The following is a 13,611-nucleotide window of genomic DNA, read 5'->3' on the forward strand; positions in this document are numbered from 1 at the left end:
TTCTTTTTGGACTAAAAGAATAAAAGTGATATAACCATAATAGCCAAAAATCGTAATTTACTCGATACAATATATTATATCTTTACATAACTATAACTATAAACTATATACTATCCTTTAGAAAAAAAATACAACTATAGTTACTATATGCTATAGCCTGTTACTAGGGCAGACCACAAAATCAAGAACAATAAATGCTCCTTCCATAAACGCATACGTTAATATATATTTGATTTACAACTAATAATTTCGTGCTTGAACAATATACTCAAAATCTACACCAAAAATGGAGACCGCCGCCGTGTTCTCTACCGCCGCCACCGTCGCCACCGTCGCCACCGTCGCCGGCCGTGCCAACGGCGGCCTCCGCTACCCGCTCCTCTCCTTCCCTCCTCCTAACAACAACAAGGTATTTTCACTATTATTCTTCATTTATCACTTTATTGTCACCGATTTATCCCCAAAATGCTCTCAGATTCGTAGCTATAATGATAATCGATTGCTTCCGTTGTATATTTGTTGTTTCCGTACACAAATCATAAGTCGAATAGCATCAATTTTTAACTTGAATTGAGATTTGTGTGTGTGTGTGTGTGTTTTTTATGCAGCAGTTTCGAAATCAGTTGCGGTTTACTTCGTTGAATAGTTCTACTACTTACGGCAATGTTAACGCACGTGCTATTGAAGTGGCTTCTTCCCTCAGGTGCTGCTCCTAATTTTTAGAAGTTTTTATTCTCTTGATTTAGTTAGATTTGTGTAGGGCGGTAAATGAACATGATTCAGGCGGGAAGTTCGCTTATTAAATGAACGGACACGAACAAGGAATTTCATTCGATTAAGGGCATGTTTGGCTAAGCTTTTTGAAACAACTTATTGATTTAGCTTTTTGAAAAGTCAAAATGATGTTGTCAGTTCGGGTGTATGTGAGGGGAAAAGTGACTTTTCCAAAAAGACACTTCAATACTTACTTTTCAAAAAAGTCAATAAGGAGTTTTATAAGCACTCCCAAACACCCCTTAAGTAAATGAATGAACTCGAACAGATGTTTCGTAAACGTTCGGTAATATGTTCGTTTACGTCTGATCATGGTTGTTTGTTTTGTTTAGTTTATGTTTTGTTGATAATTATGTTTCCATTGTCAGATCTTGAATTTATTTTTCGGTAAAATCAGGGGGGGAGGACTCTCAAAATCCATTATTTTACACACATAATTTTTTTTTCCGGAAAATTCATGGTAATATTACAATACAAAGCGAAAACAGGGGGGAGGACTCTCAAAATCCATTATTTTTTTTCTGGCAAGTTAAGAACCGCCCTTGTATGCTTCTACTTATGTCTAGCTTGTGTCCTTATTTTGGAATAATTATGTTTGTGATTATTATATGAAGTGCTTAACAAGGTTATTATGTCTAATGTTTGGGATTAAAAATATGTTTTTTTTTAATATTTTAAAGTGGTATATGTTGAATGTTCGTTTGTGTTTGTGAAGCGTTCCTTCATGAACGAACACGAACAAGAATTTAGGTTCGATATGTGTTTGTGTACCATTTGCGAACAAATTCAATGCTAAACAAACGAACGTGAACAAGGCTCCGTTCAGTTCTGTTCATTTACAACCCTAGATTTGTGTATACATGAAGAAAAACAGCGAAACACACATGCACAATGTTTTGATCAGGTGAATAAACTAGTATATCGAAGTTGTTCTGGTTAAAGTGTTAAACCCTAGAAATTAACAACATTGCTAAAGGTTTATTTTTTGAGGAGTGATAGTAGTAGATGCCAGTTGTTTGAATTTGAAGTATTTGTGAGCTTTGTTTGACGACTATTGTTTTGTTGTCTCGATAGTGTACCAAGTGAGACAGTTGACCTTAACTGGGACAACCTTGGATTCGGGCTTGTGCACACCGATTATATGTACACCATGAAATGTTCTCTAGGGGAAAGCTTTACTAAAGGGGAACTAGTGCCTTTTGGGAACATAGAGATCAATCCATCTGCTGGAGTCCTCAATTATGGCCAAGTTAGTTCTTCAAACTCTGGTGCTTTATATATCATGGTGGTATCTTTGAAAAGAAAAGTTGCCCTTATGTGAACAATTCAGAATATATTCTTCCACTACGTGCAAGGAGAACTTTTTCTCTTGTATTGTCTTCTATATAATATGCAAGGAGAATATATTATATGCATGTATGTGTGTGTGGTGGTTACATCATATTATTCATTTTTTACCAATAGTGCTCAGTAAGGGTTTTTTTTTTTTTTTTTCATAATAGAACATTGTTTCAATTTTCTGTAAGCAATATTCATCTCAAGACATTCTACTTACTTTCTGTATTTTACATTATATATTAAAATTGCATCATTCTGCACCATTCATGTTGTCAAATAGTGAAAAAAAAATCTTCTGAACCAGTCGTCTTTGTAATTGGAGTTGGATGCTAAAAGTTAGAATTTTTTTTTACCATTTTACTTTATTTTCAAAGGTACAAGGAGACACAACTTTGAACTTGTAGTGTTTCGCTGATTGCGGTTTTTGTCTTCATCTTTATTAAGTACTAGTTTAGAATCCTGTGTATTACACACGGGTAGAATAAATGTTATGTTATAAAAAGTTATATCTTTAAAACACCCGTGTATTGCACTGACTGAATCATAGTTGCCAATAGCGCGCGTAGCGATCGCTATAGCCCGCTATGTAGCGTATATGTCTAGGCTCTCTATTAGGGTTGTAGCGATAGGTAGCGAGAATAGCGACAGTTTAATTTTTTTTATATTTTTTAATATAACAGCAATTAAATATAGTTATAAAATAGCTGGATTTTAGGTTTTTGTTAAATATACATGTAAAATAGCTTATACACCAAGGCATTTTGATATAATATACGTATAATTTTTTTTCTAGTGTATCACTATAAAATAGCCGCCCTCTATTCCGCATTAACAACTATGGGTTGAATAAACATGAGTTGAATATAAAATATAATGTAAAATAATAATTTATTATGTAGTATGCATATAGATAATAAGTATTTATAATTAAATAATAAGTATCCACAATTAAATTTATTTTAATTAATTAAAAATAAACCCTTCAAGTATCATTATGTAATAGGAAAGAGAGACGGGAAAACAAAAATTTAGGTGTCCTAGAATTGTGACAAGTATCCTCTTAGGATTATTATTTATTATACGTATAGATATAGATATAGACTACTTCCCTTGAGATGTTAATATGTTATATTTTGCAAATTAATGTTATATTTCTATTAACTCTCTTTCCGTCTCAGATGGGCAAAAAAAGACTACTTATTGGGTTTTTTTTTTTATTTTACTGAATCTACTACTGTCGTAACTAATTTACAATTGTGCCCTTATGTAATTCCGTAGGGATTATTTGAAGGTCTAAAAGCATATCGGAAGGAAGATGGTAACATTTTGCTGTTTCGCCCCGAAGAAAACGCTAAACGGATGATGGCAGGGGCAGAGCGTATGTGTATGCCTTCTCCTTCTGTTGATCAGTTTTTGCAAGCTGTTAAAGCCACTGTACTGGCAAATGAAAGATGGGTAACGCGTAGTTATATGAAAAATATGAAGTCCGTTCGTAACTTCACTTAAATATCATATAACAATTACTTTTTTTCCGCTTTATTAGATACCCCCTCCTGGCAAAGGTTCCCTGTATATACGACCACTGCTTATGGGAAGTGGAAGTGTACTTGGTCTTGCACCAGCTCCCGAGTATACTTTTCTCGTTTACGTTTCTCCTGTTGGTAACTATTTCAAGGTATGTTGTTTATGAATGTCATCTTGAAGGTACATTAATTTATTATTATTTTTATTTGAAGTTAAAAAAGAAAATTTAAAAAAATAAGTGTGTATAGATAAATGTGAGCGCGCATATATATATATACATATATTTATATACATATTTTATTTATAATTATATTTATTGTTTTTTATTTAAAGATAAAAGTAAAGTTTAAAACAAAAAAAAAATAAATGGGTAAATAGCCAAAATCGTCCCTGAGTTATCGAAATTGCCAAAATCGTCCTTGAGTTAATGATACATTTTAACTGAGGGGTCCAATTACAAAAAAAAATATATATATATATATTATGGATCTAACCTCAGGGACGATTTTGGCATTTTACTCTTTTGGACACTATAATACGCTTTTGATTTCTGTTTTGAGTTTAAGGTAAAACTACCATTCGATTTTTCATAAGATGTTTGTTATTATTTCACTAATCTCAGGAAGGTTTATCACCAATAAACTTGGTAGTCGAGACTGAAATGCATAGAGCAACCCCTGGAGGTACCGGTGGTGTAAAAACTATAGGAAACTATGCTGCGGTAAGCATGTCTATTGTTGCTATACTTCCTTGACTTGTGTTTTTAATCATATAATTTTAATTACATGAAATAATGCTTGGAATTTTATTAAATATCATCTAGGTACTGAAGGCGCAAGGTGCAGCAAAAGCCAAAGGATATTCAGATGTTTTGTATCTCGACAGTACGCACAAAAAGTATTTGGAAGAGGTCTCGTCTTGTAATATTTTTGTTGTAAAGGTATATTCAAAAGTTCATCTTATTTATCTACCTTTTTGTTCATCTTATTAGTTATATAATATAATATAACTAATATTTGTTTATCTAACATGTGCTATAGGGGAACACTATATCCACACCTGACATAAAAGGGACTATCCTACCAGGTATCACAAGAAAGAGTATTATTGACGTAGCTCGTGATCAAGGATTCGAGGTACTTGATACTTTGATCTTATTTCTTAAATGTGTTTATTTTGATCGCACATATGCTTCTAGAAACCCACACTCACGTCTTCCGGTGTGTTTCGAAAGTGATTTTTGCAATGCCGAAACTTAAGATATAGATTTAAAGTTGTGATAATCAGATAAGGTGACCTTAATGCTCCTCTATATACATAGGTTTTTGAAAAACCTGTAACAGTGGACGAGTTGCTTGATGCTGATGAAGTTTTTTGTACCGGAACCGCTGTGGTGGTGTCCCCTGTGGGTAGCATAACTTATCTTGGCAAAAGGTAAATCCTTTTTTCAGTTTTATGGTTGTTATGTGAGCTTTTATTATTTGATAATCTTGATTGTTTGACTCAGTTTACGTGTGTTATGTGACAGAGTGACGTATGGGAATACTGGCGTAGGACTCGTGTCACAACAACTTTATTCTGGGTTGACAAGGCTGCAGATGGGTCTCGCGGATGACAAAATGGGTTGGATTGTTGAACTCAAGTAGTTTCTTCTGTTTTTTGTTCGTTTATGGTTTGTAGTTTGATTATGCAGGTAGTGTCAATGACTGTTTGTTTATCTTTAAAGCAAACTGTTTTATCTTTCACGAGTTGGTGACATCATATGTGTGTTGTTACTTAAGTTATAATAGTTTTTTCCACCAAATATGCACAAATTATTCTGATTCCATCTATCAGACTTTTGTGAGCAAGAGACCAACAACCATCGGTAGGCCTGTAGACGAACCGAACGTTCATGAACTTGTTTGACTGGAAGGTCGTTTATTTAATAAACAAACGAACATGAAAACATGTTTTGTTTGTTCATTTATGTTCGTTATTTGTGTTCATTTCGATTTAAATACACAAGTAGTTATATTTATATAAATACTAGGTTATCCCCTGTGAATACTTACCGGGTTAGACTATTTAATTTATGTATACAACAAATGTAAAATAAAAAGACTACTTATAGCCACCCAAACATAATACAAAAAACAACATTTTTTACATAGTGTCCACCAATGAGTAGAAACCACATCGACGATATTTTTTATTAGATGAAATGTTATGAAAAAATTATCATGTGACAACGTAAAATGCTATAATTTGAGTTGGAAATAACTAAAGAAAATACATAATAGGGATTCACAACAATGAATTGTAGCTGGCGACTTTCATGGTTTCCTATTAATATAGTAATTCTTTGTGGATAACGCACTTTGGGGGCTACCAAAAGCTAAAATGACAACAAGACATGTATAAAAATTGAAGTCATTTAAAAACATTTTCATGCTATATTTAATCAACATTGCAACCATTGAAAGAGTAAAAATAATGAACACGAACAGATGTAATATTTATTCAAAATGTACGATGTGTGAGGAAATAAATATATTATAGATTAAAGAAATATTAATTATTGAAAGTTAATATTAAATTATTTTATAATTATTAATATATTATTATTATTATTATTATTATTATTATTATTATTATTATTACTACTACTACTGCTACAGAAATAGGCATTTGCCACGGCCAAATCTGTAGCAAACATCCATTTTGCTACGGATTTGGTTAGTAGCTAATTTTTTGATACGATTTTACCTACGGAAATTATATTTGCGACGAATTTAGCTACTAAAAATGATGTCGCTAGCCACGTAAACAAATACACTTCGATAAATATTAATAATATGACTCGTTTAAATATGGTACATTTGTAAATGTTGATGGTACCAAGTGAATATCTATGTTTTAAAATTAAAAGCCAGTAAAATAATAACTTTATTGGTCTTAATTTACTCCATAATTATAATACCACAATAATTACATCTTTTATATTCGACAATAAACAGATAAAATAAGTTTCGCTTATAAGGTTGTTAAATTATGAAGTTAATAAATGATAATTAAAAATTAAAGAATGAATGAAATTGATTTTGAAATCGATTATAAATTAACATATTTCAAATTTTAAATTTTAAAATATATACATAATTGAATATGCTATTGTTTGGTAATTCGGCTTACTTAATAAAAATTAATACACAATTTTGGAATAAGACTAAGGATTAATTCTTTTAGGATTCTGTTCAAGTTTTAAATACAAATTTAAAAAAAAAATACAAATTTTAAACGATATAAATGAAATTATTATGAGCATAATAACTTGATTGATATTTATTAGTTCCTTAATAAAATTACATCCTTAATTAGATTTTATAGATTCGAAATTAGTCAGAGTATAAATTGGTGTTGTAACTTTCTTAGGGGATGCGGAGTGGTTTCGGTAAACCACCTTTACCGATTCGGTAAAGGGTGGCCACCCCACCGCCAACATATATTTTGCCGAAAGGGTTGGGTTAATCGGTGATGGAACACCGATTCGGCAAGAGGGAGAAGGAGAGAGAGGGAGGGTATTGTGGGTGGGGTCCATTCCTATCTCAACCAATCACACCTTTTTCCTTTTTTTTTAAAAATAGTTTACCACTTCACCAAGTGTTTAAACCATTGCCAACATTTTTCACCAAAGTTTAAACACTTTTGCCTAATTGACATGGCGCGCTCTCATTGGTCGGTTTTTTGGTTTCCCACTTTAAAGTGTTTAACCACTCCTTATACCCTTATATTTTGAAATTAATAAATGATAAATAGATATAAAAGAATGATTGAAACCGATGTACAATAAATGAAATCAGCCATAAATAAACATATTTTTCTAAATTATAGATAACTAAATAATAATGTTGTTATTATTTTTTGAATCTGTCAAAAAATAACAAACGTACATTCCGAAACTGAAAATATATTTACAACATACAACAATCTTTAAAAACATGGATGTAAATTTGAAAAATCTAAGACATAAATATCGTTATTATTAGTAAACACCATGAATGAATACATAAGATCTGTAAAAAAACAAATATTGATAATAGATACCATCATCTATAAAAAAATGTAAGACCCTCCAGTTATACATATAATATAATGCTTTAACGAGCGATTTTAAACAAAAAAAGGTTACGTTTGTGATAGTATTAAAAACGTTAACTACTATAAGTTAGAATTAATCCTTATCCAAAATACAAGCCCATTGGTATTTTTTTAGAGTCTAAAACAACGGAAACTAATGAACTTTTGGGAAGTGTTTGGGCTCTTGTGGATACCATCACCTATGAACAACCGATTTCACTTATAACATATTTACAATTATTCAATCGGATCAACTATATTAACTAATAAAGAAAATAGTGAGGCATATAACCATGTACCTTAAAGCTTTCCATTCAAACGTGCGTCCGTCCTGGTTTGGCCGTCCGAAGCTCCACTCGAGTTGCCTAAAAAGTTCAATCCAATTATCGTTAAAACCTTATTGTCCATATCCATGGCATGTATACTTGCCAAACTTTCAATCATAACTTCTTATCAACGTTACTCGTTTATTATTCACAACTGATATCTCATTTAGGAGTTTTGTCAAACACCTTGTGTGCATAGCTCTTAAGTAGCTATGTTAATCCAATTGACCAAATTTCTAACCATGTAATCTCAACCTAAAAAGTAGGTATCTTCACTATAAACGCTTTAGCATCAAAATTTAGTTTATTATGAGTTCATATACCCAAGTTTAACCATCTAGATTTCATGGATTTAATCTTTTTATCAAAACCCACTTATACATATATGTGCATATTAACCCTAACACTTTGTTCAAGTAATTGCTTCATAAATTTAACAAGTATGCTGATTCTAAGCATCTACATAGCATCAATTACACCATAACGTCTATAATCCATTCAATAATTGTAAACTATGGTGTTCATCATCAATCTTTGCTTCACTAAAAATGAAAATTCAATATACCTTGTGATCTCCTAGCTTAGATGATCACTAATTTCGATTCATGCATATGATTGCAACATTTTTAGCCTTTCAATTTAGAGATTTTGAAGGATTAGGGCAAGATGAAGTTCTCCCCCCTTTTTCTTTGCTCCTGGTCGACACACACACAGACACACTATCTGTGTATGTTGTTGTCACACCCCCGATATTTCAACCATAACCCGGTGTGTCACACCCCCAAAATCCACAAGCGGAGTATCATCGTAGGGAACGTGACTGACCAGGATCCAGCCATCAATCATATTGAACAATATAAATGAATAAATGAAATCCAAACCAAATAATATAATTGGTGTCAAAATAATTTCACAAAGTCTAAGTTATCAGCGGAAGCATTAAGTTCAAAACCAAAAGATAAGTTTAAAGTTCATAAGTTTATAATGAACACACAACGGTCCATGTTCCACAACGACTCCCCCCATGCAAGCTCCTGCTAAGTACCTAACGACCTGCAAGGCATGTAACAACGAATCAACAACAATGTTGAGCGAGTTCACAGTTGGTTGTCCATTTTCATGTTGTTCCAAAAACCATAAGTTATTTTGAAAACCATGAGTTAACCAGTTCCTTTTTTCCCAAACCATATACTGTGGGGGCTACCCCATGTTGTAAACCACTAGACCCGTTACCATATCGACTACTGACTGGAGTCATGTTTATGTGCCCTGCGTCAATGTCTATCATCATTGACTAAGTGCCCAAGTACATTAGTCCACTCCCGTCCTCTGTGGCACGGTGTGAGGCTTGTCAGACCTAATAGCGCTATTTAACTAATGACCCGTTAGCCAATGGCCCGTCGATTAAGTCGATATAAAAATGAGGGACTTCATGATAGAGTTTTGTCTAGTAAGTTCTATGTTGTCATCCTTCCCAAGGAGGATGGAGGTACGTATTCTACCCAAGGAGAATACGCAGGTTGTATCCCACCCAAGGGGGATAGTTACTGTTACTTAACCCATTCCCAAACCACCAGGAATCTCATGCCTTGTAGAAAGTGTGAACTCACCTTAGATTAGCTCGGCAGATAAAAGAAGGTCACTTGAGCTAGTTGTGGTCAACCACGTCCTAACATGGTTACCATACAAGTCAGGTCTATGTTCAAGTAATACATGTATGTTTCACACATAACTAACAGTTTACGTACATAGAAGGATCATGGCATACACATAATATCATGGCAGTTTAATGACGTTACATAGCATGTTTCACCGTAACATGTAAGTGTTTGTCCAAAGTCTAAGTGTGCGATGTCACACCCTAGCTTTTGCGGAAGCGTGGACTATTTTGGTGTGACTTCTTAATACCATAGCAACAATCATAACAATGATATATGATAAAACGCAAGATGTTCATCCATTCATTAAATTTAAAAATAACACAACGTCATTGTTTGAAAATGTTGACACATAAAGTAAGTTACAACCACGACAATGATTAACAAAGTTCACAAAGACTCATCAAAAGTATGTAAATAAAAACCCAAGTTTAGAACTGTGTATCCCGTCCAGGAAAGGGATCCACCTCCAAAACTCAACCATTCGGATGACATCTTTATTCACTACGCAGACTTGACACAATGCATACTCCGCCAGATCCACTAATTTCCTGAAATACATGTAGTTTGAAAAAACAACAAAAGTTGAGCGAGTTCATGTGTAAGTGAGTATGTAAAACCTTTAAAATATGTCTGTATGTATGAAAATCCCTGGTATGTAGCAATTAAGGAAAAACTGATCACCAATGGATTGTAAAGCCAATGGTATGTGTGAAAATGGTGCAGGAAGACTCAAACCTAGCAAATTTGTCTCCGGTATGAAGACATAGTCACCACTATGGGCCGCCCCGGCCTCACGGGTGTGGGCTCGCTACACCCAAATAGATCTATCACTCATGTCCCTTGGTCCTACAATGAGGATTAATGGCCTTAAGTGTCATGCCCACCACTCACATGATCGCGTAGTAAAACCCTCCTTAAGCTAACCATACCATGTAAATAAATGTTTGTAACAATCGTAACATGTATTTCACCCCCGAAGTATAAAACTGAAAACAGTTAAGAGAAAAGGGGGACATGAACTCACTCAAGTGCGTCTCCTGTATCGTAACGTCAATCTCAAACTTGATCAGCTACCCGGCGACCTACAACGTACTAATGTCTATTAGACGAACATGCCGTGCCTTAGCTTAGGGTTTAATGTTTTTGAGTTGCGTTACTTTGATATTATTCCAAGTTTGTGACTTCTTGTTAAAATAATAATAATTACTTTAACTTAAATTTTGTTTGTAGGAATAATAGTTAGGCAACTATTTCGTATCCACACTTCTCAAGTATTTTATATGTGTATTTCCTTCCCAAGGATGGGGGTATTTTACATTTGTAATTCCGAAAAAATATATTTTAAGTCACACTTAGAAAAATATATTTAAATTATTTGTCTAAAACATCTTAATTCAAAATATATATATTTTTCCCAAAAATATTATATTTTACTTCATAAATTTCCAAAATAATATTTTACCAAAATGTACGCGTAAGAGCATTTTCTGAAATATTACATAAGTTACGTTTTAGCGTTCCGCGTTGCAATAATAAATGCGTAACTTAAATATTTATTCCATGAGAGTTTTGGTATTATTTTGGAGTTGTAATTTTTCATGGTATTTGTCAAGTTATATTATTTTATCCTAAAATAATATAACTAGTTCATAAAATAAACAAATAATCACACAATAGTCTTAGAATAAAATATGTACTCTAAATATATATTTATCAATTTTTATTTACCAAAAATCAACCGTCGATACCTTGTAATTTTTGTAATAACAACTATGGCGAAGTTTATTTTGAAAACAATGTTAAAAATATCCTTGTAAATACTTGTTAGTAAAATATTTCCTAAGTGTTAGATTTTAGAAAAATTTCGCCAGAGTTTCCTTTGTAAATGGAGGTGTCCATGCTTATAAGCATATCATTTTCTTTTGTAAAAATCTTCACAATTCATTCACAATCATCAACAATTAACCTTTACTTACCAATTTTGCCAAAATCAAGTAATAACTACTACTTCATGAACTTGAATATTTGTAAAAATATGTAGTAACTTACTAGCATTCTTAGTAAGTCTTGTTACCTTTTAAAATGTGATTAGTTCTTTAAAAACTTTATTTTTAAAGAGATTAAGTGTTTACAACTTCTAATCATATTTTCTAAAAATATTTTTTTGTGAACTTTTCTTATTACACAAGTGTTTCTACACTTGTTTATCCACCAAAAATGTGATTAGTTTATGTAAGATCCAAGATTTTATGAAACTCATATTTTTAACTTGGTTCTTTTGAAGAACCACTCATGGATCTTTAGATCTACATGATTATCACCTACTTTGATCTTTATTTTTCAAGAAACCATTCATTCATTCATTCAAGTTCATGGTTTATGTGTGGATGATCCATCATCCTACAACATTCTTACTTTCTCATCTTGCTAGATCATGTTTTTAATCATGATCTAGCAAGACTACATGATGATTCACATCATTTCCACCAACAAACAATGATCAACATGCATATCAACTTATATTCATTATGATATCTTCATCTAGCAAGTTTATGTTCATGTCTTCTTCATATGATTCATTAGTGTTCTTAATATTTTGATCATGATACATCATTAACCACTTAAATAAAACGGATGCAAAGCGTTGATTTATAGGGAACGTACCAGTGACGACATTTGGATCCTGACGTGCTTCCCTCGCACCAATGTTAAAGACTCTTCCTTGTGCTTGGTTCAGTTTTAGGCATTCCCTTTTAAAGTGCCCTAGGTCTCCACAGTTGAAACACCCTGGTCCTCGACCATTCCCACTTCCATTTCCACCTCGATTGACATTCACTCCCCGGTTACCAGCTTGATTTCCAACATTTCCACGGGTTCCATTCCCGCCATTTCCTCCCTGTTGGCGGTTCCCGTTTCCATGACCTCGCTGATTCCCACGACCAACTCTAGTACCAACCCAACATGTTTCCTTTGAATGGCCAGTCTTCCCGCAAGACTCGCATTTCCTGAGTCTGCACGGGCTGGGATGATGGTACTGGCATGTATCACACTTGGGCAGAGTGCCCATGTAACCCTTCCCTTTGCTTTCAACACCGGTTTTGGCCCTAGCCGGTGCGCTTGACCCACCCTTCTTGCTCACACTACTGGTACCTTGCTTGAAGTTGGAAAATTTCTGTTTGTTTTCACCAGATGACTCCACATGAGTCTCCTTCTTCTTTGGTTCAGAATTTGAAAACTTGTTCAACCAAATGGCTTCTTCTGTAAGTGCCACACTGAGATCGATGGCTTTAGTAATCGTTGTAGGCTTGGACGTGGTTACCATGCTCATGATCTAGGGTGCCAATCCCCAGATGAAGCGCTCAACGCGTTTAAATTCGGGCGTGACCATGTACGGCACAACATGGGACAAATCATGAAACCTCTGAACATATTCTGCGATTTTAGGACCCTCCATTTTTAGGTGCCAGAACTCAGTTTCTAGCTTCTGTATTTCAGCCCGCGAACAGTATTTCTTCCTCATGAGCTCTTTCAGCTCAGCCCAGGTTAGTGCATATGCCGCCGCCTCTCCCAATGTTTGCACTTGCAGATTCCACCATGATAGGGCACCATCAAGAAAAAGCCCTGAGATGTATGTAACTTGCTGCTCGGGAGCACACTTGCTCATCCTTAGAACAGAATCTGTCTTTTCTGCCCACTTGACGAATGCAACAACACCTCCAGTGCCGTCGAAATTTACGGGCTTACAGTCAAGAAAATGTTTGTAGGTGTACCCTGCACATACGTTAGTATTTACAGATGGTATTAGCGGATGTGCTAGAAATATCCAAATGCATCGTAATGTGTCTCAAGCGACTTGGACATTACCATTG

At 33.9% G+C, this 13,611-nt stretch overlaps 1 protein-coding gene across 2 annotated transcripts; it reads left to right on the forward strand.

Annotated features, from left to right (window-relative positions):
* The first annotated feature begins 130 nt into the window (after positions 1–130).
* LOC110867982 (branched-chain amino acid aminotransferase 2, chloroplastic) lies at positions 131–5,450 on the forward strand. 2 transcript variants are annotated; one of them, XM_022117043.2, is made up of 10 exons: positions 131–409; positions 609–703; positions 1,849–2,023; positions 3,391–3,567; positions 3,656–3,787; positions 4,259–4,357; positions 4,460–4,576; positions 4,677–4,772; positions 4,958–5,070; positions 5,165–5,450. In XM_022117043.2, the coding sequence occupies exons 1-10, from the start codon at positions 287–289 to the stop codon at positions 5,280–5,282; spliced, it is 1,245 nt and encodes a 414-aa protein (XP_021972735.1). In that variant the 5' UTR covers positions 131–286; the 3' UTR covers positions 5,283–5,450. The 2 variants fall into 2 exon arrangements, with proteins under 2 accessions (XP_021972735.1, XP_021972736.1); XM_022117044.2 differs by having other exon boundaries at positions 166–409; positions 612–703; positions 5,165–5,440.
* The last annotated feature ends 8,161 nt before the right edge of the window (positions 5,451–13,611 follow it).

Source organism: Helianthus annuus, chromosome 7, assembly GCF_002127325.2.
Source record: "Helianthus annuus cultivar XRQ/B chromosome 7, HanXRQr2.0-SUNRISE, whole genome shotgun sequence".
Lineage (NCBI taxonomy): Eukaryota > Viridiplantae > Streptophyta > Magnoliopsida > Asterales > Asteraceae > Helianthus > Helianthus annuus.

Excerpts from the sequence above, each read along its gene's own strand:
- LOC110867982 (XM_022117043.2), top strand. The coding sequence starts at position 287 with ATGGAGACCGCCGCCGTGTTCTCTACCGCCGCCACCGTCGCCACCGTC. Across the intron at positions 410-608 it reads CTCCTCCTAACAACAACAAG|CAGTTTCGAAATCAGTTGCG; the intron begins GTATTTTCACTA and ends TTTTTTATGCAG. Across the intron at positions 4,358-4,459 it reads CTATAGGAAACTATGCTGCG|GTACTGAAGGCGCAAGGTGC; the intron begins GTAAGCATGTCT and ends AATATCATCTAG.